We start from the raw sequence: 26,070 nt of genomic DNA, 5'->3' as shown, positions 1-26,070 counted from the left end.
CAAAACACCTAGACCTTCCCTGGGCCTTGTCCTGTTGGAGAGGGTATGTGATTTGGGCAGCAGAACGGGGTGGGAGGCAGGTGTCGCTCAAAAAGGCTAAGGAGGTCTTGATTTCATGTTAAAGTATCTTTTCCTCCAATATTCTTAAAATGAAGAACTATAAAACAAATCCTTACATGTCAATGGGCAATAACTGATTGGTTCCGTGGCACTATTTAACAAAATTAAGAACAAACATCTTCAAAAATCTGATAATAATTGTGTTTATTCTTGTAAAAGAGGAATGGTAGACAAACTAAGAAAGATCACTCTTTGCATCCACAAAACAAAATAACTCCTTTTCTCCCATGAACATCTGTTTTATTTTATGATATAGCAAAAGCATATGTACTTCAAGTCTAAGCAAGGCAATTAATCTGGATTCTGCCATCATCACAGTCACAACATTTTTTTTTTTTTTACAATGAGAGGACTCTGGAAGCACAGATCCTGCTGTATAGAGCCATCACATTCCTTCATGAGAACAACATGGTAGGAATCAAAAGTCTAAGGAACAGCAAATAATTATTCAATAAGGAAATTACAAAATGCTACAATGGTTATTGAACAATACTCTTTTCATTTGTTCACTCTTGCAATCCGTTATTTAAAAAATAAATAGAAGACTCTCTGTTTTTTAGAAGCCCCCACACTTCCAGCTTCCTGATGTTTAGACGTGCAAAACACTTGCCAGCAGCAAAAATTTTAAGTGTCTTTGGGTATCAGCACGGGCATGAAAACGTACAATTCCTCAGCATCCCCTAATAACCTCCACATCTGAGGTCAGGCTGATTTCACAGCCCCCCCTTCAGCCACGTTCATTGGTGCCTGTCCCTCAGCCCCCGCCTGAGGGTTCATTTCACCACAGCCTGGGTGTGGGTGTAGGAATAGGAGTCAGTCTCCAAGTAGCGCTCCAGCTGCCCGCAGAGGGCCTTGAAGGCGGGCCGCCTGCCCGCCTCCGCGCTCCAGCACTGCAGCATCAGTTGGTAGAGCGGCACCGGGCAGGCCTCCGGCTGAGGAAGTCTGTACCCCTTGTCCAGCATCTGGATCACCTGGTGTCCTGACATACCTGCAAGCCGAAAGGAGTTTGTCAGACCACTTGGGGTGTACTGAAAGGAGGTTGTAGTGAGGTGGGTGTTGGTCTCTTCTCCCAAGTAACTAGCAATAGGACGAGAGGAAATGGCCTCAAGCTGCACCAGGGGAGGTTTAGGTTGGATATTAGGAAAAATTTCTTTACTGGAACAGTGGTCAAGCATTGGAACAGGCTGCCCAGAGAGGTGGTGGAGTCACCATCCCTGGAGGTGCTCAAAAAACATGTAGACGTGGCACTTTGGGACATGGTTTAGTGGGCATGGTGGTGTTGGGTTGACCATTGGACTGATGATCTTAGAGGTCCCTTCCAACCTTAATGATTCCTAGTTTTACTTTCATTAAAAAATAACCCAGCCACCAAGTCAGGAAACATGAAATTAATTATTACTCTACCCTTAAATTGATTTAGTGGTGGGTGTGGTAGTGTTAGGTTAATGGTTGGACTGGATGATCTTAAAGGTCTTTTCCAACCTAAATGATTCCATGATCCTATGATTCTACTAAGTGACACCACTTGTACCTATCTCTTACTGAGATGAGGCAACGGGATGCCCCCCCGATGAGGTACATGTGCACACTGAGGACAGGGCTGGCCTCTGCAGGCCCCTTTCAACGTCACCAGGCCACAGGAGGCATTGGAGGATCCCAAACCAGCAGTTAAAAACCACTTCCAGCATTTCCCAGCCCCCTCAACCTGACTGCGCCACCTGAGAGGCATAGCAAATGGGTTTGTCTGGGTGTGAGACTTTTCCGCCACCACCCAGGTTTGCCAAAATTTTTCTGACATGTATTTCACTTAAATTGTTCCTAAAGCCCTCTAGTCTCTGTGACTCCAAAATGTGCCACGAAAATCTGTCCTGCTGCTGAATTTTCCTCACATTTAGAAAGTTTTCCCTAATGTCAGTCCTAAGTTTCCTCTGGTGCACCTATGCAATGGCATCCTGCCTGCTCTGTCACTGTGACTTATGGAGAAGAAACCATTCCCCTACCTTTGCTATACCTTTATCTATTAAGACTATTGTCCCATTCCCTTTCAATTTTCTACTCTATAAATTAAATCTTGAATTGCATAATCTTTACTTCTTTTCCCTAGATCTCTGAATGGTGTTTCCTCTGTACATTACCCACTGCCACCACGGATCAACATAACCTCTTCTCTTAACTGATCACTGAGGACAAACTCTTGAAAGTTACACCAAGTAAGTAAATAGCCATGGCAAAAGGACATTTTCTACTGCAAATTACAGGTAAACTATGCCTTTGCAAAGGGATAATGCTGAACGTATTTTCAGACAATACTGAGAATCATGGTGTTACGTATCATTTATACTTGAATAGTTTATTTATGTGCATATGCACACACCTGTAATTTATATAAGAAAGAGCTGAGAGTTTTTTGCTTTGGTTTTCTTTTTTTTTTTTTTTTTTTCAGAATGGTTTCACAGGAGGTGAGGGTGGGAATCAAAAAGCAAAATCAATTTCTTCTTTTACAGGAAATACCAGTTTGGGACCCTGTGAAATGTAGTTTATCGTGAACACATCACCCCTCAGGGCTGTACAGATGCAGCATAACTTTTTTTTGCTTTAGTCTTTCCCTTGTGTTCTCCTCACCAGCACAAAATGAGTCACAGTCAATCATCTCACTGATATCTTGTGTTATTGGAGCCACAGTTCCTTGAGCATTTCTCACAGTGCTAGGAGTAATAGCTGCTCTCATTAAATCTACTTTTGTGGTTGGTGACATTTTATTCCTAATTCTTGTGATCCTTCTCTTTATGAAGATTTTCCACTACAATAGTGCAATATGAGGGAAGGAACTAAAAACACCCTGATTCATTTTTCAGACACCTTCCTGAAGTACCTGTGCAGCACTTCACACATAATAATCTGTGCTTCCATGAGATAGCCTCAAAAAAATAAATTTAAAAAAAAAAAAAAAAGAAGGGTAGGATGGGGAACAGAAAAACCTTCCCTTTTTCCACATTCCAAGAATGGCATCTTTGATCTGGTGCTGGAGGGAAATAGCCAGTTGGCTTAAGTGCCTGTGCAATGCAGGTTGACTCCAGCAAGGGGAAGCATGAATGGCTGGTAATTACAGCTTGTGGAAGGCTTCCAGGGAGCCTGGGTCAGCCAGAAGGTCTGACCCACTAAATGGACCTCATCTGAACAGCCTTCTTTCTGTATTTACAGTCTTAACCTTTTAACATGCCCGTAGTACAGGCATTCAACTTTTTTTTGTGTCATTCTTAAAGCAAGAAAACATTAGACATCATTCTTTAGGTAAAAGCACTTACCAGCATAAGGCATCTTCCCATAGGTGATTATTTCAAACAGAAGTATTCCAAATGACCAGACATCTGACTTAATGCTGAATTTGTTGTAGCGGATTGCCTCTGGGGCTGTCCATTTCACTGGGAGTTTTGTTTCAGGCCTAGCTTGGTATACGTTTTCATTTTCTACCTGTCATGGGTAAAACGAAGCAAGTCTGATTTTAGATGTGCTTCAGCAAAGCACTTAAGCCCTTGACTAAGCTAAGCATGTGCTTAATCTTACCCTTTTTTAGCCAAGCACTTGCCTTTCATGGTATTAAAGCACACACTTTCTGAAGTCTATTGCTGAATTGAGCTTCACAGTTGAGAAATGCTACTGTTCATTGGAGGCTTTTCTAAAGCATTTATCATTTCAAGTGAGCACGCAGTGTTGGAGTGGCTTGTGATTAATTATGACCTGCTACTGTGAATCCTGGGCCTGGCATGCAAGATTTCAAAAGTCTGTTAGGAGTGGCAGTGTAAGCATCCTGCTGACACTAGAGACCAAATGGCTCCATATCTGGTCTTCAGTAAACAGAGAAGCAAGCAAGAGCTAATGAATTTTGGAACCTTTCTTCTGTGACTTATTGCAGTGTTGAAGGGCCATTGACTTTGATAACAATCACTTAAGCAGGTTTCAGGGACCAAAGAACAAACTCCAAGTGATTCAAATTAACATATTAGCTTACAGTGCGTCCAATTAATTCATGTAAATTGAAGATGAAAGACACACATAAAAAGAAAATTTATTTACTTGCAAATTTGTGGAATCACGTCCTTAAAGTTTTATAGCACAGACATCTAAACTTTGTGAACATTTATTCTCTCTCTAATTCCTAAACGCAATCTAGTCTACATCAGTCACATACAAGCCTTGGCCAGGATTTTCACATGCAAATCCAGGCAAATGTGTACAAGATTTTGTTTGTTTGATTGTTTTTAATACAGAATGTACGTCTCCCAGCTGTAATGCCCTACAGTTTTGAAAAAAAAAAACGGTTGTTAGTGTTTTGTGTCTACATACCGATGCAGTTGGCATCTTGACCAAAATACTCATCTCTAGAAACAAGAAATTATTTCATTATGCTAATTAACACATACAGAAATACAGATTTCATTTCTCACACCAACTCCTTCGGGATCTTTGCATGTGAACATGTTAGTGTTTTGGCTTAGGAGACAGAATATTCCTAAGAAAGTCTGCCAAGATGACTCTATGACAGAGTATTTTAGTAAAGTTCTGTTTTAACAGGAAATGTAAGCAGCTGTAAATTATTACCCTCTCTAGTAAGGACAGAAGAGAAATATCCATTGTAAGCATTGTTCATTTAAAAATATATTTTTTTGTATGAAAAAATGCGCAATCTGAACTTATGCATAAGTAGAAAAATCAAAATTAAGCAAAAAGCACTTTCAAAGTCCCTTGATGCCACTGTCAAGCCATTATTCTATACTCCAGTACGTAATAAATCCAGCTCTGTTATGGACTTCAATTTCTGCTGCTTGAATGGAAAAAAGCAAAGTAGAAGCAGAGGGCTTTTTTCTCTGTTTTTCCTTCTCAGTGCAAGAACATAAATCAATAAAAACAATAAGACCTCAGAAATTGTGGATTACATATTGAAATCCATAAAATATGGCAAATCAAATCTTTCTAACTCTGATCAAATCATTTTCAGAGGTAGGAAATCTCATTTCTAAACTACAGCTCTTTCCTAGGGTGATCTTGGTCAGCACTACTTGGCATTCCATGTCCTCAAGGGCCAGAGAAAAAAAGCAGTGCAATGGCAAAGGACTTGAAATTGCATCAGATTTAAAGCTCTGAGAGCTCACTTTACGAACTCCGTTGTTAGTCATGGAAAGGAGTAAGGTCCTTTTATGATTACTACCTGCACTCGCAAGCATCATGGAGGCAGTGGGGAAGTGAACAAGGAGAGAATAGCTGTCAGTACATTTTTATATGCTTTCCCTTACAGGCTCAGGAATATAATTTTGCCATCACTCCTGTGACCTGTCTCCATGTCGCAGACACTAGCGTTGTGGATAAAGGTTGTGCAGCAAAGGGTATTTCTTGCCAGGCTCTTTCCTTTGTGGCTGAGGGGGAAGCAGGCACCGGGATGCCATCTTCAGACTGACATAAAGGCGCAGGCCAGCTTCTAACCTTACATGGGGTAACACAGGTAGAAGATACAAGTGAACACGTTAGAGGTCCTTTTCTCCCTGGGCATTCCTTTTGCCTGAATCTAGCAATTCTGAGGCTACAGTTCGTCCTTTAGTTGACCTCTTCCACCCTGTTCCCCAGCATTAAGTAGAGCCAGTTTATCGTCTCACAACCCACCTTAAAAACTCTTGCAAGTCCAAAGTCTGCCACTTTGTAAACACTGTGTTCACCAACAAGAACATTCCTGGCTGCCAGATCCCGATGGATATAGTTCTGAGATTCAAGGTAAGCCATCCCAGAAGCCACTTGAGCAGCCATGTCTATTTGATGTGGCAGGAAGATTTGGGAGCCTGCATCTTCTGTTTAAAAAGATGACAAGGATAACATAATATTTACGGTATTCAGATATAAATAACATAACAGCTGACTGGTGCAAATAGTCAACACAAATCAACAAAACCATGCAATACAATAAAGTAACACCCCGTCCAAATGACAGAGGTTAGTGAATGACACTACTTAAAGTCATGCAGCTATCTTCACAATAACTGAGTACAATGCCTGTCCTGTCTTCTCTAAAGGAGTCGATACTAAATGCAGCAGTTGATCTAGGCCTGGAAGGAGATTCTGATTATCTACTGATAGTAATGCAGATGTTTGCCTTTCTGACAAGTGCATAACATGTTCCAAACTGTGAGTAAGAGTTAATGTGAGTACTCACTGACTGTAGCCAAAGCTGACTAAAGATGGAAAAGCACAAAATTATGCTGGTTCCCTGTTCTCCAGTGATTCTTACTAGGAAATATACCATCTGCTGTGAAGCGTAACTCTCATTTTCACTTCCCAGTCCACTTGACTGCTTCACGCTGTTATCTCTGTTGCTGCTGCTCAACAGTAGGACTCCTTGAGCTGTTTTCAAGCTGTCTACTTCTCTTGTAGAACTTTCGGAAGCAATGTGCATGCCATTCCCACCGCTGTAATATCAGCAAGTCCCAGAAATAGAGATTTGGCAATTGAAGATTGGCTGTTCAAACAAAGTAGTAGAAGAACTTTGAGCAGAGCGACTTCCCTCCACAAATGAAGGAAAGAGCCTTAGGCCATGAAAAACTGCAGCCAAAACTAGTAAGACAGGTACTCAAAAAAAAAAGTCTTTGGGGTATAACACATTATAATTCAAATCCAGGGCCTTTGTTGCATTTTTGGGGATAGCTGACCTCCTCACAGCAAAGAATTTATACCCCAAGGTAATCTAAGTAAGCCAAATCAGTGTTACAGTCAAGCATCACTGTCATGCAAAACCAGATGCTGCAGCACTGAAGCATGAGTGCCTACCTCTGTAGCCGCTAATACTCGAAACAGTTTCAACTTTTTGTTCAGAATCTTAACAATATCAAAAAGCTGAGTGTTTGCTGCTACGTTTATCGGTAGTTCTTCTTTCTCATTGAGGATGGTGACTTTTCCTTACTGCCTCTATGTTAGAGAAATAAAATATTTGTAGCTGGCAGTTTTCTGTTACTTATTTTGAATTGATTTGTAGTGAAAGTGTGTCTTAGCATTGTTTTGCATAGCCTGCACCAGTTCTGGCATTTTATCTGACCCAACCTTGCAATCATTGCGTATGAAGAGTGTGAAATTCCTTTGTTTACTAATCTATTCTGCAATCTCCAGGCCTTGAATTTCCTGCTCATCCGGATGTTCTGAGATGAATAGGTAAAAGAAATGAATTTTGAATTATTAAATTTGCCTTGTATGTGTATTGTCCTAGTTCCTTTTTGAGGCTAAACTCATTGTCATGATAATCCAGCACTAGGATTATTTACTTCTATTGTTGACTCAGAAAGTCTTTTCCTCTCCCACACATATGTTTAATAGCTGCCTTGACCTTTAAAAGAGAGAGGTAGAAAAATCAGGCTATGTGAAAATCTATGGCTTAACCATCAAGAAAATCCATCATCAGGCCACAGAATAATATAACACTGAAGTTTTGCAGTTCTGATAACTGGCAGACATCAACATTTATTATTCAGCTTACTGAACAAAGATATAAATCCACAAATGATGCTTATGTTGTATTTAATCAGAAAATAATTAAATATGTACAAGTACCTTGCATGAGTGCCTGGGTTTTAGAAACTAGCTTATGTGACTCAGTTTAAAATCTCTTTCTCCATGTTCCCTTTCACACCGCTCCTTCATCTGCACAGGCTGTGAACTACCTCCTGGTGAAAGCAGTCAAGGATGCAGGCAGATTCGAGCACAGGTTTGTCACTGCTCTGCCGATGCTCCAGGCTGGCCTGACACAAGCTTGCTCCAAGAGGCAGAACACAGCAATGTCACGGCAAAAAAGGATGACTCATAAGCCTCGTGTTTAATGAGCTGCTTCGGAATAGGAGTTAGAGCTGCTAAACCCTCCCTGTCTTATTCCCTGCAGGACACACAGGCACACTGTGTTAAAGGACAAGGACAAGATCCACCTCTAATTGGAGTTGCAGCTGAAAGACTATTTCTCCCATTGGGGCCTGTTTGGGATCCCAGACCAGGCTGACCTACTGCCTTTAGCATGTGGGCTGAGGGAGGGGAAGAGGCCACCATTGTCCTGGCTGCTGTAGTATTCCTTGGAGGGTTTCCCTCTGTTAGCTGGCTCTGCACTGCTGCTGTTCTGGAGCTAAAGAAGGGAAAGCTGTAAGGAGCAGCCTCAGCTGTTCAGAAGCCACAAACTGTGCACAAAGATGAAGCACGAATCTCTTTGGGATCTGAAGTGCAAATCATGCATGGTTGTCTCATAAAGATTTCTGACTATACCTCCAGAATCCCAGGTAGGCCAGTCAAAGCATGCAAGTTCAAGCACACCACTGCATTAGCACAACTACAGAGGTTTCCAGACCAGATCCAGCTCCCATCTGGCTGGTTGAGAGCAGATCGGAAGAGTTTCCAGCTGTATTCATATGGGTATGCTTGTGCTTTAGTTTGTTTTGAAGTGTTTTAAAGAAGGAAAAACTACAACAAAAAAACCAAAGTTGATATAACTTCCACACGCAAAACCAGGCACTATTGGTGAATATATAAAACCTTCCCATGGCTTATTCTTCTTCCTACAAAGAAAATGTAGTGCCTCCATGTCCTTTTTTACTAATATTTTTTGACAAAACTATCACCCTTATATGAAAAATTTATTAGAGAAAATATTAAAGAAGGCTTAGGGTCTGCACCTTGTTCTAAACAATCAATCACAATATCTCATGTAGGAAAGACAGCAAAATATTCTCATTGACAGATGCCTGACAATAAATAAATAAATAAATAAATAAGCAGCACTTTCCCCAGTTGAGTGCATTGCCTCCGTAATAATTCACTGAACTTCAAGACTGTGTCCCTGCCAGAACAAGCCCCAAGTCTATCAGAATTGATAAAAATACTCATATATTTATGACAATTTCATTCACATCCAATAACAAAGAAAAGTTTTCAGTTGCATTTTTCTCATACTGGTGGCAGCTCAATAACTCTGCATAGCAGTTTTCAACAAGAAGTATCCCAAAGTACATTCACAGGGTGTGCAGGGGATTCACATGCCCATCACTATTAAGTAGCTGTCATTATGGTGGAATGTGATAGTCACTAGGCATGAAGTACTAGGAATTTTTAAAGCTGGAGAAACATACTATGCATTTCTAGGAGGGGAAATTTAATCAAAGGGTGATCTCTGGACTTTCCCTCTGTTCCTGTTTGCCATATTTACCCATAGTGAACACAGACACAGCAGCCTTTTGGAAATGTTTTCCTGGTTCCTGCAGTGTCTGAGTCTCAAGAACGCTTATCAGGAGCTGTGCACTTATCAGGAGCTGTGCAGCTGATGCAGATCACTTCCAGTCACAGAGCTCTACGCAAGCTTCAAATCTCTTTCCTTATTACGCTGACGGCAGTGACTTTTCTCTGACCAATACCTATCAAAGCACCTGGATCTCTACGTCCACTTCTTAGTTCTGTTTATCCCCCTGCGCACAGGCCATCAGACAAGGAGAGATGCCACTAGGCTGGGGTTCAGCTGGCCATTTTTACGGTTATCTTGACAGCTGCCTGGAAACCAACTGACTTTCCACAGTCTCTCTGATGCAAGGCTACAGCAAGGGCAGCTGCTGTGCGTATGCTGGCAACTGATCCACACACAGGCTGCAGTGCTGATGTGTTCTGGACATGTTCTCCGTGCACAAAGGCCAATTTTCACCTCTGCAATAGCTGTGACTCAACCTAGCTTTCTCAGAGCTATTTCTCCAGTGCAATGAATGTTTTCACGCACGGCAATCATTTCCTGATGTGCCAGGCTCTTTCAATCAGATAAGCAGCAATCAAATACAAAGGCACCAAAGATGATAATTTAAAGGAAATTTGTGCCTCGCTACCTCTGGCCACTAAATGCCTACAAAACTTTAGATGATCTGGCCCAAGCTTCTTTGCAGCCTCTCTCTGCGCAGTTCCTGGTGGGGCTGTTCCTCTACCAGAGATTTCTTTAGCTGTAATCATCCCTGGACTGAGCCTCACTTAAAAAATGGTTCCACAGAGAAGACGGGGGAAGGCATGTGTCATGGTAAATACTGTCTGTGGTATTTCACTGGGCTTTGCCGTAAGGGCTGGAGACAGAGAAGAAATTTAGCAAGATAATCACAGTTAACACTTTGTCTTCAAGAGATCATTACAGCTTTAGAGACATTTAGCATCTCAGAGACATCTGCTAAACTGAAAATGGGTAACAACACTAGAATCAAGCATTTCTCAATAGCAGGGGTGAACTTAAAGTGCAATCATTATGCTAGTCTGTTCCAGGCTGTACAACTTTATTTTTAATTATTATTTGCCTTCAAAAGAGCACTTTGAAGTGTTGCTGAGATAAAAGCCCTGATGCAATAGGCAAGGGACAAATTCACAGTGAAAGGCTATTCCTGCTTAGTAATAGATTTCAAAGCTGTTAAGTACATTTTGTGGAAGTGCCTCTATTTCATGTCAAATATGATGACCTATCCTTCTGTACGCTTATATTTTTATTCTGTCAGTGTATGTTCCCATCTACTCATAGAACTGGGTGGAAAAATGTGGGTCATTATAAGGCAAGAATCAAACTGTGAATGTGATTCTCTCCTACTTGTCAAATACTTTGGCACGTCAAAAATTCATAAACCTCTTTCTCTCCTCTTTTCTCATCCCCACAAGCGACAAATAATGTAGCTTTTATATTGAACTAGAGTGTTGTACTTCTATATTTTATGTTAGTGTATTTACTAAACTGACAGCTGTGGCACCCCTTGAAATAAGTTTATAGTCATCTGCTTACTTTGAAGGTATTCTAGAAGACTTCCATATCTCATCAGCTCGGTAATAATATAAACTGGGTCCTCCAAAGTACAGACAGCATAAAGCTGTATAAGCTTTGGATGTCTCAAGTTCTTCATTATTTGTGCTTCCCTCAGAAAGTCCTTTGGATCCATTGAACCTGAAACAACAGCATATAACAAAACATAAGCTGAGGTTATTAAAGGCCTTCCTACCAGCCTGGCAGTCTTAAGGGAATAACTGAGATTGTTTTCAGTCTTTCAAAGTACATTAGCATCTCAAATCTTCACAGTTCCCACAGAAAACAGATAGTGCAGCTGAAATAAACAGTTAATGAGTGAAACATGCCAGTTGCACAGGGACAGAGAACATATGTGTTCCAGCCACCAGAAATACACAGGCTAAAATTAACCTCCCCCAGGCCTCCCCCAGGCAGAAAAAAGCGAGGCTAGAATGTTAACTGACATCATTTCAGCAAACAATTATGTTACAACTGGTTAACGAAATGGCCAGAAACTGAGGTAAGAGTGCCTAGGTAATGAACATAAAATTTCTGACAGAAAAATAGTGCTGCAATAAGAATTTGTTGCACTATTTTTTCTGCTTCAGCAATCAAAGCCTGAAAGCCCTGAAATCACTTTAGCATATAAGGAGCGGATGTGTGCATTTTATATACATAAATACAAATAACTGCTTGTAATGTTCACATAACATACAAATATACGTATACAAATATTCTCATAGTGATCTGGAACAACCTTATCAGAAATACCAAAGTATGCACAGATGTAACGGTAATTTTACACTCTTTTAAATTCAGAAGTATCTTAACAGCTAATGATCCCAACTTTTTAAGTGTTACGTAAGGTCATAATATCTCCAGTTCTCTTCATATACACAGTGAGTCAATGCATAAACTATGTCAAAGAAACAATACAGAAATGGCACAGGGCACTACAGTCAGTGGCAAATTTAGGATTACAGCTCATATGTCCTGAATAGGGGACCGACTAGAAAAAAAACATGCACAAATAAGGAAGAAAAGCTTGCTCTATGGATGATCCAGTAGTGATCAGATATTCTCAGATGTTTGACAGAGATGGTAAATAACATCTACTTCACAATACTTGTACAAACAAATGTGAAATTATTCAACTACTCAAATATTTCCTTCCTCCCAAATCAAAACAGTTTCATTAAGAAAAGATTACGGTGAAGGTTTGGGGGGAAAAAAAAAAAAATCTACCCAAGTCTAGTCTGCTCTATGCCATGTTTAAAACCAGACTCTTCTTAGTGTAAGTGGACTGAGTCATTTGAGAAACCAAGGCTGCAAGAGTAAGAGTCTTTATTTTATGTTTCTTAATATTAGGTAACCAACAAGGTTCAAAACTTTGGCTTTGTTCCAAACATGTTTAAATGAAGTGAAATGCTGGGAGGATGCTAAATGGATCAGCAATAAAACTCCACTAGAAAATCTGTTCTACAGAACAAACTGGCAAATCAGCCCAGGCCACCTTCACCCAACAGCTGCCTTGAATGCTGCCTCCTGAAAAGTCCTCCAACCTATTTCCCAAAACACAGCAATGATATACTTCAGTGCAAGAGGAATGACTCAGAAATGCTTCTGACATAGACTTTATGAAAAAACAGCCACTTGACATTGCAACCTGTGAGAACAACCATTATTGCAAGGACAGGTTCTCCTCTCCCCAGCAACCTCTTACTTTCCTTGGCAATCCCACAAGGTCCAATCTGACAATATTTTATAGGATGCCATTAGAAGCAATGGTGAAAGGCAATGGATTTCCATGCCATCAATAAATGGATAGCAGCCAATAATACATCTGCTCAACAGGTACAGGCTATACCCATTTCCTTTTGTCACTGTCAGAGGAAAGTGGGAGCCTGCATGAAAAGTAAATGACTCATACTTGGTCTGGAAAAAGCAGAGATTATGACAGTCAGGTGGAAAAAACCAAACGTCTGTAATGCTAATGCTGTGTCCTTTTCCTGTTTAGAGCAGCACAACATTTACAGCTTTATTTGAACATTCCACCAATCCTAGATTTAAAAAAAAAAAAAGCCCAGAGTTATCTTTAAAGGGTTTGGACTCATTATGATACTGATTTAATATTGTGGTCCATTTGCTTACTCTTTTCAAGATGTATGCATTTGTCATGGAAATCATCCTGAAGTCCACAGAGAAGCTGCATGGTGTGAGATATTCTGCCTCCAAAGGAAAATGCATAAACATGACTAGTGATTTAACATCAGTGCCAAAATTTGACATGTTGATCCTAAAAAGGATAAAGTGTTTGCTAACTTGGAGTCTACCAAATCACCTGCCCTCTATGGATCATTATACAGGATTTCTTCACACCATAGAAAATGACAGTCTGATTTGTTCCCATCATCAAAGTTTGCCTACAAGGAATCTCTCAGTTTAATCATGCTATAAACTTCCAACAAACAGAAACCAAGCAACATGTTTTTCACATATGACAACTTCCAATAAATTGATCAGCAGCGAAGTATTCTATCAGCTGAATAGCAGCAAATCCTTCTTTACACTGTAAAAGTAATTAATAATAATAACTGTAACAAACCAGTGACAAAGATCAATAGGTATTTTCTGCATATTTTAAAGAGCATATGTAACCTTCAGTTTGACTTAGTTTATATCTTTAAATAGCATAAGTAGCAGACAGTGATCAAAACCCCCCAGAGCCTTGTAGCTTTTATACTGTAGTTAATAAGTGGATTGGATGCTAACTCAAAAAATTAAGAAGTGTCTTTATGTTTTGTCTAAGATTAGGTTTTAGCAACTAGATAAGCAAAGTAAAATCTGCCTCTAAAAACAAGCAAACATGCTTGTTACAAGTTAGTTAGATAAAGCCTGTCACAATAGTGGCAAAGAAGTTACAATACATTTCTTTGAGGAAGTTTATATAAATGAAATATATAAAATGTATGCCACATGGAGTTTCAAATAACTGGGGATTTTTAGTTTGTAGTTGAATTATTTGTATTTTTAATGAAGTATACGTTTTCAGCTGTAAGTGGTAAACACGGTATAAGAAGCAGTTTACTCTAAGTAGAAACCACTTGATCAAAAAACAACTAGTTAACAGAAGCCTTTACTGAAATGACAGGCACCCCTTGTGTAAGACACCAGTTTGGGACTAGATTGATCAGTACCTGAAGAAAATATGGTTTGGATAACTTTTTTTTAATGAAAACTATTTCTGTAAATGTCAAAGTCCTTCTTAAAAACAAATTGTTCTAATATGTTTCTTTGATGTGTTTTATGATGCGCTGCTTTGCCAGAAATCACCTCTAATTTAAGCGTACTTAAAGCGGGTATATCAGTTCTGACTACTTTCTTTCTGCAAATATTTTGTTCTAGAACCGAGGAAGCTTCACATTGTAAGATAAACACCGATAATTTGGAAATGAGTTAAAGAGAAAGGTCAGTCATTTTTATGTAGTTTCCACTAGCCTAAATGTAAGTGTCCCTTAAATATTTGATAAGCCACTCCAGAGACCCTTTGCAATTTTCAATAAACCTTCCCAAATGACTTCAAAGTAACCTTGTACTTCAGAGCAACAACATCTTCTGAATAAGTTTATACAAAATGAACTTATGTACAGAGTACATTGGGCATATACTGTGATCTTCTGAAAAAGTTTATGCGTAATAAAGAGATAACATTAAAAAGTACAAGTTCTTGGTAATATGAAAGACTGAGTGTAAACTATTCACGTTAACAGGAGAATGAGATAGGTATCTGATAATCCTCAAGCAGCTTTCTCACCATACAGAAGTGACCTTACAAGTTAGTGTAAGGTTATGTACTGAACTAAATGGAATAAAATAACATATTTGTTCAGGGAAATTGGGAGACTTTCCTGAGTGCAAAGCTTTTTACACTGCATATGCACTAAAGAGATGACATATTGAAGAACTGAAAATGTTATTAACATCTCCGCTGACAGTACCAACCCAGAGACTATTTTGAGAAAACCTCCTAAAAAAAAATCATGCTTGGGCAGCTTCCATGCAAAGAGAGAAGCTTGGGAGATGCTTTACAATATGATAATGACAAATGCATCTGTCAAGTTGAACAGGCATAAGGAACTTTCTCAGACACGATTAATTGGTGATGATAGATCTCTGCTTTGCGTGCTGACAGTTGGAGAAGCAAGCTAGCCCAGACAATAAGTTCTAGAGAATCCATCACTCTCAGCATAGGACAAAGTGCAAATCCCTGCTGCAATGATTTCCACTTAAACAGAAAAAACAATGCCTCGGTGAGGAAATAAAAACAGAAATGTGAAATTGCATGTTCAGGGTCCTACAGCAAGACAGTGCTGTGCAGAGCCAAGAACAGAAATGGCAATTGCTGGCTTCTAGAACATTTTCTTATCTGCTGATCCCTACACCTCTTTGATGACTGTGGGTCAACAATTCAAAAGTCAGAGATGTTCCTTAAGGCAAAGATGTTCTTGTGTTTTGTTTTCTTCATTCACACACCCATTATTATGTTTTTGGGTGGTAAAAATGTCACAGATGTCTCCAAAGCAGAGTCAAATAAGCGCACAAATAAGAGAATTATGTGAATGAAGGCATCACATTACTACTGCTTTTTGTTTATAGTCACAGTGATCAACAGATTGTTTCAATAAGATCTATAGTTCTGTGCCTTCTAGCCTAGAAGCCATACATTTTAATCACTGTGGCCTAGAAATACTAATATGCGTGCAGCTTTTAAACCCAGCTGGGGTGTCTTCAATGCACTACTGAAACATTTAAGCAACTCACTGCCAGAAGCTTGAAGAAGCCTGACATTGGTTCATGCAATGCAGTCCTTCAACATAGGATGGATGGTTCATGTTTATGCACCTGTATATTCCCTGTGGAAAATTTTGTCTTCATAGTGCAGTGGACGCAGTAACACACCCACACCGCTCAATTTTTTCACCTGATGCCTAAAGTAATTGAGTACTCAGTCATGCCCCTATAAAGTTAGGAACTTACATTTCCTTTGATATTAGGGTTACTGCATAAGATAAGGGGTTTTATAGACATCTGAAAATGCATTCATGGGAGTCTCCTCTGAAGGAGTACTATTTTTAATGTAAACACTAATTTGGGACAGCGTGTAGGAGAGTATTAAAACAAGACTGCATAATCAGAGGGCAAGTAGAAAAGGAAATCCATCATGGACATCCTGGGGAGCACCAGACAGACAAAGCAGGGAAGTAGGAACTCTTCAGCTTCTCTGCAGCACAAAAAAAAAAAAAAAAAACCCAAAAAAACCCACCCAAAAAACTCCTGCTCCACTGACATTTTTCATCTGGACCAGGTCCTACTTTGGAGGTGGGAGGGAGCAGAGTATGAACAATTGGATAGAAGATCAAGGAAGAGGGAAACTCAAATCTTTGGACTTTTATGGTTATTGCAAAGGGGATGTAGCAGCAACCATGGCTGACAGGCTGTCTTACCAGTGCTGAGGTCTCCTCTTCCCGTGCCATTCTCCCCTGGATGTTTGAGGGAGGAACAGCAAGAGCGTGAAGTAAAATTGCCAGAAATGAGGGGAGAAGGGGAAGAAGGGAAGGGGAGAGAAGGGAAGAAGAAACAAAGAAGAGTAGGAGGCAGAAGAACATAACCACCATCTGTATCCTCCGCAATGGAGGGTACTATCCCAGGGAGACAAAATGTTACAGTGCAATCTCTGAATATAACACCAGGAAGTGGTGAGATGACACAGAAAGCTGGTACTAATTAAAGGATTAAGATTTATGATTCTTAGCATAATGACAGACTGTCCCACACTCACAAATGAGGTTTAGGATAACTAAAAGTTCTAAATCTTGTTGTATTAATGAAAGATATTAAAGATAATACTTAGTATTACTTTAAGCAAAAGACTCTAATTATGAGTCTTGTGTCTCTTCCTGCAATGTTTATATAAATCTTATATAAATACAAAGATCATACACTAATCATCCTGACATTTTGAAGGTCTCTATAGTTCACCACTGGCTCTGAAAAAGGTCTCTAAGGAGTCAGGGGAAAAACAGGGTTCTGGATCAAAAGATTTCATCTTCTGATGTTTTCAATAGTGAAGTGTTGAACATTCTGTTTAGAGATGGACAACAAACTGCCAGCAGAAACATGAATTCACTGAAAAAGGATGGTTCATTAAATCTGAAAACATCTCTGGTTGAGTTCTTTTTCCTGCAAAATCTCCCTTACGGTCCATAAGGGCTGCATGTGGAGCCTTGTTGTCCATAGCCAGCGGACTGCAAACCCCAAACTCTGAAGTTGGTTAAACTAGATACTCCATAATCATAAAGGCAGGGGGTGAGATGACACCCCACCAGGTTCATCAGAAGACAGACATTTCCCACAGTCTCCTTAGGAACCCCAATCCCTCTGCAGTTCTTGGTCAGAGGGCTCCCAGGCTGACCAGTTTAAGATCTCAGAGGCTGCACCAGCTTGACATTTTCTGCAGTTTTGTTACTGTTGTAAATTCTGTGGAATTACAGAACACTGCTGGTAGCTGGATTCACCTCCTCCAACTGTAGGCAATTATTCAGGCAATTAATAGCATGTTATTCTCTCATTGTAATGTACCTTTCTAATCTATAGTATGATTTATCTGACATGTAAGTGCTTATTTCTTCCCACTAATTATTAAAAAAGCCTGATACATCTAAGATGTTAGATGCCTAAAAATAGGAAAAATGTAGCTAGTATGCTACGCATCAACGTTTCTGAAAGAAACACTTATGAAATTTCAAGTTTGTGTGCAATATCTGAAAAATTGGCTCTTTCTCCAAATTGCAATGGAAACAGATTTCTGAATACCCTAATTACTCACAAGTCAAGAATCACACATTTGCATCAAGTGAGAACTGGCTCTGCGAAAAGTCCATCACTGCCATCTCACCAGAATTCTAGGAGTTTAATTTTTCCTACAGGTTGGAAAGTCATCTCCCTAAACACAATAATTTCAAGCCTTTTAGCAGCAATAGCTAGAAATTAGTCCAGAAAAACTATTTGAGAAATGAGGAGAGTACTATATAACAAGAAACTATATTTTGCCTTTCTAAAGAGAATTGAAAATTGGTTTAACTCACTCTGTATATACATCCAGAATGGAAAGAAAAAATAATGCATATGAGGAGGGTTTTTTTTTACTACAAGAAGGCATAACAAGAGTTAAGGAGAAGACATCAGGTATATCCAGATGAGAAATTAGGCCCACATTCTTGCTGGCATAGTGATACACCATTGATACAAGCTATCAAGGATAGCAGAGGCAACTTCTCTCTGCACCTCCAGCTCAGGACTAGAAGACTTACAGTTATCATCTAGTCAAGAACAAGCTGTGTTTTGATTAAATATAAATACTCTGTCTCAGCAGAGTAAAATGTAATGGCATATAACAACAAAGTATTCAGACTATACATGATCTAGGACAGATGTACACTGCAAAATAACGCCCAACAGAAAAACTCAAACTAGTAGAAATCCCTTCTGGCCTTCAGGCCTATAAATCTACGACATACTGATTGCATTATGCTCTTCTATATTGTTTGCTGTGTGATTACCTTACTTGATTAACCTGCTCCGGCATGGAGCATGGTTCCATGTCACAATTTCTCTGGTGGCAAAGCCATTTTAACAGAACTCTCTCTATCTCAATTCCCTATATTTGCCAGATCACTTAGAGTTTATCACACCCCTCAGTTGTTCTGATGACTTTCTTTTTCAGAGGATCTACACTGTACCATAGCTTAGCAAAAAGACTGTGATTTAAAATACAGCCCCCCTCCTCCAGTGTAAAGACAACTGATGTAGATCTTTGAGCCAAGCAACAGAGGAAGATCATTTTGCAGTGTGTCACACTTGAAGGCTGAAATATTGCCTATGTGACTATTGGAAGCTTCAATCATCAACATATAACATGATGCATTTCTTGTTTACTCATGAACTACTACGTTTTCCATTCACTTATCATCTTTATACTACAACGAATGAAATTATCAGACCTAGCCTTTGCTGTAAGTTTATTACTATCATTTATGGCTCAGACTAGGGTGATGGTATTGGGATTTTTCTTTAATTATTGAAATGTTATTCCTCATGAGTAACAATGAGAACAAGCTATGGAAAACCAATGTGCTAACTGATTATATTAAGGTACTCCAAGTGGTGAAGAACATTGTGTAGAAGAGAGTAATTCTGCAGAGAAGTATACTACAAGGTTAAATGCTTCCATTTGAGACTGTCTGAACCAGTTTTGTAGAACAAGATAGTTCACAAAGTACAGTGATAAGAGATTCCATATTACCTATATAATTTATCAAGATGGCTTTGAGAATCAAAGTCTCCATTCTGAGTATCACTAAATGCAATGCATGACTTGTCTATCACAGTATTAGATCACAAACTCTCCACTATCCAAGCATCGCGTCTGGGTGGGGCTTGTGTCTGCCCTAACTCAATATAACCCACTGTGAAATCGATGAGACTACTACTGTTGACCTTAAGAGGAGGCAGACTAGAGTGAAAAAAAGACGTGGAAAAAGTATTGATTAATCAAGCCCTTTTTCCCAGCCAAACTATGATACTACAAAAAGTATCACAGTTGAAGGGGCTTCTTCCCCTGTAGTGTGCTAGTCTGTATGTAATAACAAGTTTGCAGTGAATATTATGTTTATTCCAGTGTAAAATTTAATTTTCAGCTAACAAACCTATTGAAGAAGTTTATGTGATCATTTTTTATTGCTTTATAGTCTTCTGTAAGTGGCTTCTTAGGACACCCTATTATTATAGAAACCAAAAAAATCCCTTCTGCTTTTACTGCTCATGTTGTTCTGGAAGTATTGTTCTCTGTGTGTTTTATCAACAATACATTAAAAGGATAATGAATTGAACAACAGTCTAAGAACGGATTGCCACAGATCAGTTTGTCCTTAAACACATTAAAATCTAATTCAGATATAAAAATAACTAACTCTTCCTTTTCTTCAGTAGATTGTTAGTAGCAGTCATTCAGCTGATCAGCATCAAAAAGAAAAAAAAGAAAAGAAAAGAAAGAAACAAAAAAAAAGAGAAGGTAAATTGCAGCTAGAACTTGCCACTAGTGTTTCATATATTTCTGGGCAGTCTTGTCAGTTCTAACTGAATCCATTATTAAAATAGAAGTTTGTTTCACAGAGAACTGATAAAATGCACTGTGCCCATTATACAGAAGGAAAAGCTGAATTAGAGTTTTGAAATGAGTTATTAGGAGAAGACGAAATATGATTAGGATAGCTTCCCATTTTTTTCATATGTAATACGAGAGAATTGTCAGCTCCACTCTCCCGCTAAAGAAAATAAGTAGAAATGCATGCACTGCAATTTGTTCAAAATCTAATTATTTTGTTTGATGAGAAACAAATCTTTTCCTAGAGTGCTAATTGCCATATATTTTCTTAAAGAGGAAAGAAAAGACTATTTCTAAAAGAAAATTTAATGTCACAAAAATTTAAGATAGCTTAGTCTTGTTCTTCATTTCAGCTTCATTAGTTTTCTTCTTCAAATATTGTTTAAGAAATTTCACACTTTAGGAATAACCTTCAGTCTTCTGCAATAAAACAGACTTGTCCAGGTGTTGCATTAAATCACTAAAGGAAAGTAAACATGGGTGGACATAGTAGGTTCTTGCTGCATGGAGAAGAAAGGCAGACATCATACTGGACTGTTTAAACAGAGGCCTAGGATGTCAGAAATGTGAAGCAAACCCCTCTCTTTACACATCTAGACTTGTTCTTCCTTTTGGCATCATACTTGGAAAAAAATATGGTTACAACCTCGAAACAGCCCAGTAAAGATCTTCTGAAACAACAGGACATCTAAAACACCTGAGCTACATGAAGAATCTGGCTGAGCTGTTTAACCTAAAGAAGAGAAGACCAACGAGGAACTTGATAATAGTACAACACTACTGTAAAGAGGAAGAAAATAATAGGTACTCTTTAGTCATGGTGTATAAGACAAGAGGTAATGGGCTGGTACTGCAGAATGAAAGATTCAGGTCAGACACAAGGAGAAAAAGACTGGTTTCAGACTTGTGATTTCAGAAGTCAATAAAAATAGGCATACAGATCCCTGTCACAAAAGGTATAGGCTTAGTGGATACTGTCTTAGGAAAGAGAAACGGACAAGGAGATTTCAAGACGGTTTCCGTGTTTACTGGGTCACTAGGGAGATGCATCAGCTCACTGAAACAAGTATGCCGTCTTTCACACAAATTATAGAAGGCCTTTCGTCTGAGCAGTTTTTCTAATTTCAGTTAAGCAGAGAACAAAAGGTGCTTATTTGCTTTCAATTTGCAAGTCCCAAAACACAAACAATATCCTGATACAAGATAGCCCTAAACCACACACTTAAATTCCTCCCTGTTTAGGAGACTATTCAAGCAGGGCTCAAGCATATTTAGTTGTTCTTCTGAATCAAAGATCTGAATCTGTTCTGCTTCCTGAAATATGATCATTAATGCCCAACACAAGCTTTTTCAATTAACAACAACTCATTATATTGTTATCTCTTTATAAAAAACATCTATATCATCCAGGCAATCTTTCTTGTCTATGAGGTTCTTGCCATCTGCTGGCAGATATTTTATGTTGTCAATTTAAAATGCACAAACTACTTGAAGTTAATGAAAAATAATTAAGAAAAATGTTAAAAGCTGTATCAGTAACAAGCCTATATTATATGCAAATATTGGGTATTAATGCTGTGTATCAAAAACTTTGAGAAATTTTACTCGATCAATATTAAGATTAAACCACTTCTTAAATACAAACTTAACATAGTACATATTCAATATTACCAAAGGAATCATTATAATATAGCATCTAATCATTAGAAGAAATGCTAGAAATGACAAAGCAGTAGTAAATCGATTACTTCACCTACAGATGAAATGTTGTCATTCAATTCCATACAAGCAATATTGTACAAAAGAGAGGGCCTTGCTGGGGTTGCCATTTTAGGTAATACAGATGTTGAATAAAAATTATTTCAGCTCATACAGAAACAGAAAACTGTATAAAATTGTAATTCAAAATACCAAAGAATATCTGGACCTTGAGCTTTACTAACCTTCATGTTTAAGTGCATGGATTTTGAGAATGATTGCATAGATAGATAGACTTTCTTTTCAGTAGCATTTAAAAAATAAAGGAGCACCCTTGCTAACATTTCACATTATTAGCATTTAAGAGTAAATCACATACCTGGTTTTAATGTTTTGATTGCCACAGGGGTGGTATTATTCCACAGTCCTTCCCATACCTCACCAAACTGTCCAGATCCTAATTTTTTGACCAATTTCAGAGATTGTCTGTCTATCTCCCACTGATCAACAGTTTTATAAGACAAATCAAAAGTAGTAGGAATTTGCACCTGGTAAAAGAAAATAAATAATACAATAATTGAGGTTTCTAATATTTTTTCAACAGCATATTCAAGTCATTGTTAACTACATCATGTAAGGTCGCAACTGATATAAATAATGCTTCCTTAGAGTACACACACGTGATAAAGTAAGCTGAGAACATAAAATACAGCCCACATCCTGGGTACTTTTTGTTAGAAATAAGAAATATCCTAAAGAAAATATCCCACCATTAAAAGTAAAAATTAGAAATCATGCCTCTAGCAAGCTTTTTGAACAGTGATGTATTGCTTGTCTGAACCTTGTGGTTTTGTCTCAGTAATTACTTATGGACAGCTAGAGTTATGAAGTTGGAGATTTCGTCTCCATATACATTTATAAAAAGGTATTCATAAATCATGATTTGGCATATTTTCTCCTCCAGCCACATGATGATTTGTTCAAAATGGCATGGTATTTTATTATTAACATGTCAGCTTCAAGAATGAAACTGTAGCACTACCCAGAACTTCCTGAAAATAAGCAGATCATCAACATTTTGAAATGGTAGAAGTAGATATGCGGTTAACACCTTCTGATCAATATCTGTTGAGTTAGCTTACAAAAAATATGTTGCACAATGTAGCACCCACTCTTACCTTTAGGCATGGCTTTCCGAGCACCACACAGAGGCCATCACTGTTCTTACTGTAATAGTCAACAAACTCATTCAGAGTTTTGAAAGTTTTCCTTCTGCTTAGGAAAAAGCCTCCTTCATCCAGCTGTCTGATCCTGTAGTGCTTCACAGATACACCATCAAAAACTAAGAAGATTTAAATATATTTAATTTCCAGGAATTATAGCCATGGTACAATATCGCTTACAGCCAAACCATCATAATTTTCCTAAATGTATTTATGAGGACCTTAAAATAAATTATTTTAGTTTCAAAGATGACGGCTATACAAAATTTCTTTCAAACCAAAGCCCACTGTTTAGATAGCTTAACATATCTAGCCTTTTGGTCTTTAACTATTCAGGTTCGGAGATTCTTTCTTGCACTGTAAGAACTGACAAAAAATACATAAAGACATTATCTTCTGTAAGGCAGCTCATATTTTCAATCTTTTAAGACACCAAAACCAGCTAGGAGGATCTAATTCACAGTAATCATTTAATCAGTTTTTAATATTTCATTTATCAGCGTTAACACTCCAAATACCAGCTGCTGGGCTGGCAGACATTTTAGAGAAAACAGATATACCCTCCACACAGCCATGATTCTCTGGAAAGCACTCACATCTTCCATGGGTTTTATTGAGTTTTGTGCATGTTTGGAATATGTAAAAATCAGGCCAATAATGCTGTGGTTTAAGTAGCTGATGACTCCCTTTCCATTGAAATGTGGTTTATTCTCATCTATTCTTTCCTAGTGAAGACCTTTCTCTCCTCACCTCCTGTAGGTTATTTACCTGCATGTCATGACACCCAAAGTGTCCTTCCTTGTAACCATCAGAGCACTCTCTGGAGGTGTCAGAAAGAAGGCTGGGACATTGCATGCTGGGGCTAGACCTGGACCAGCAGCAGGCCAAAAATGGACAAAAAAATGCACTGTCACTCACCTAGTCTGCTATCTAAGGAATATTAGGAATATTAATTACCATTTCTGATGGCTCTGTCATATCTGGCTTAGACCAGTGGTCTACAAAGCAGAGTGCATGCAACCTGGGGAGAGTGCAAGATAATCCATTGGGGTGTGGGAAAAAAGTATCTTTGTACCATTAATAAATAAAAGAAAATAAATATTTTAAGATTACTGTTTATTTCATCTTTATCTATGCTCTATAATGTATGTAATCTATCAGTACAATAGTACATGTATACAATTTACAAATAAATAAATAAATAAACATATATTGGGATCAAATGCTAAAAAATCTTTTTACTTGTAGGGGTGCACAATCAAAAAAGTTTGGAGACCACTGGCTAAGAGATCTCCTTTATAAAGGAGTATCAGCAGTAGCAATAGCGGGCTGAGCATCAGCAGAGAGGGCAGTTCTGAAGAGCTGAAAAGGGAAGTAGTCTCTCATGTGGGGTGTCATTTAGCATGACACTCCATCTCTGAGACATCACTGTCCATTTCCAATGGACAAAGGAGAGCCTATGTTACATACTGAAGTGTAACTGATTTAGCTCCTATCAGAGGCATATTCCACCCTTCATTTAATGAAACAACACAGTGCTTCTCCATGATGAGTGAGGAGAGAGCTCTCAAGGGGAGGGGGATGCTCCAGTTGCTATCCCGGTCCTCATCACCCAACATTACACCTTTCCAGTAGGCCAGGTGGCTCCTTCCACACCCATCGATTTGGGAGATTACCATTACTATCCCCTTCTCAGGGTCCTCATGCAAGATGAAAGTCTGAAAAGCAAAAAGGGGGCATAGGGGAAAGGCTTTCTGCTGTTTACCTCCAGTATACCGTTAGTAGCCAAAATTCCAGCAAACATATACAATTTAGTCATGCTGACTAGTGGCTACTCTTAGTTAAATAATTTAATAGAAATATTTTTCAATCCTAGAAGCAGCCTCAGTCTCTTGCATTCCAAAATCTAATTATCTAAAAAATTGTTATTGCTCCCCCCTGGAGATATGATAGCTGATAGATCCTTGATATTGTAACACTGCATGAATTTTGGCAATCACTTTAGTTATACTAACAGAAGAATTCACAGCTACATATTGTATGTAGAAAAAATTATAGAAAATTATGGGTTGCATGCAATTAAAAAAGCTGATATAAAGTATAATTTCTCTCACTATTAAGTGATTAAGTTAAAAAGAAAAATCTCTCCTTCCTTAAGTACTGTCATGTATGAGCATTTTCCTTCTGTACTGTGCGATTGTCATCCCAGGCCACCAGAGGGCACACAGGAGCTGTTGAAAATACTGGGAGATTTTCTCTCTGCCACAGGTAATATTCTGAAAGAGCTGATTTACCAACTTACAATTCTGCATGAGGACCATATAAGAATATTTGTAAATATAACTCCATAGTATAAAGATAATTACATCACACTTTTCAAATGCCCTTCCATTTTAATTTAACACCTCATAATTAGTATTTTTTAATTATAAAATGCACGTATATTTTTGTGATTTATCATTTGGAAATAGGCCTGAAGCAAAATGAAGGAAAGAGTAATTCAGTAACAACAGGCTGGAAATGTAATGAGTTTTCCAAAGCTCACAGTAAAGTGCATCTGGCCAAATGAATTGCTATTCATGATGAGTAAAAGGCCAACAGGATGACTGTGTTAATCCAGTTTCAGTTGTACATCACAAGTGATAGTAGTTTGACTACCTGCTTTATTTATTAGAAGCATTATAATTAGTACTTGTGAAGCAGCTAATGTTAATGCAAGAGTTGGTTTGAAGGATGTGCTATAATTTCTTAAATGAGCCTTGTATGAAGCCTTATGACTGGCAGCATACAGGTCAGGCGGTGATGTGTGTGGAGAATCTGGAGAAAATTTCTGTGCTGCTAGCATCTTTGCTTGCGATAAGCAGCTGAGATCAGTGCAGTATTTGACAGGGGGCTGTTCACTTGTGCCCCAGCGTTGAGTCTGGCTGTATGAGTCCTGCACTGCAGGCTTACAGAGCTGCAGCATGGCGCGGCTTCTCTGCCCAGCATGGCACAGAGCACGT

At 38.6% G+C, this 26,070-nt stretch overlaps 1 protein-coding gene across 1 annotated transcript in view; it reads right to left on the bottom strand.

Annotated features, from left to right (window-relative positions):
* Positions 1 to 893: 893 nt before the first annotated feature.
* The window catches only part of FRK (fyn related Src family tyrosine kinase), a 55,866-nt gene continuing 30,689 nt past the window's right edge, over positions 894 to 26,070 (bottom strand). The window contains exons 3-8 of the mRNA XM_075708551.1: positions 23,024 to 23,187; positions 22,225 to 22,393; positions 10,925 to 11,083; positions 5,776 to 5,957; positions 3,426 to 3,591; positions 894 to 1,108 (exon numbers count right to left, since the gene is read on the bottom strand). Of these exons, the coding sequence (XP_075564666.1) occupies positions 894 to 1,108; positions 3,426 to 3,591; positions 5,776 to 5,957; positions 10,925 to 11,083; positions 22,225 to 22,393; positions 23,024 to 23,187 (1,055 nt within the window). The remainder of the gene's footprint in view (positions 1,109 to 3,425; positions 3,592 to 5,775; positions 5,958 to 10,924; positions 11,084 to 22,224; positions 22,394 to 23,023; positions 23,188 to 26,070) is intronic.

This window comes from Pelecanus crispus, chromosome 3 (assembly GCF_030463565.1).
Source record: "Pelecanus crispus isolate bPelCri1 chromosome 3, bPelCri1.pri, whole genome shotgun sequence".
In the NCBI taxonomy this organism is placed as follows: domain Eukaryota; kingdom Metazoa; phylum Chordata; class Aves; order Pelecaniformes; family Pelecanidae; genus Pelecanus; species Pelecanus crispus.
Note: the sequence above shows the minus strand (reverse complement) of the source record. Positions and strands in the feature narration are given on the sequence as shown.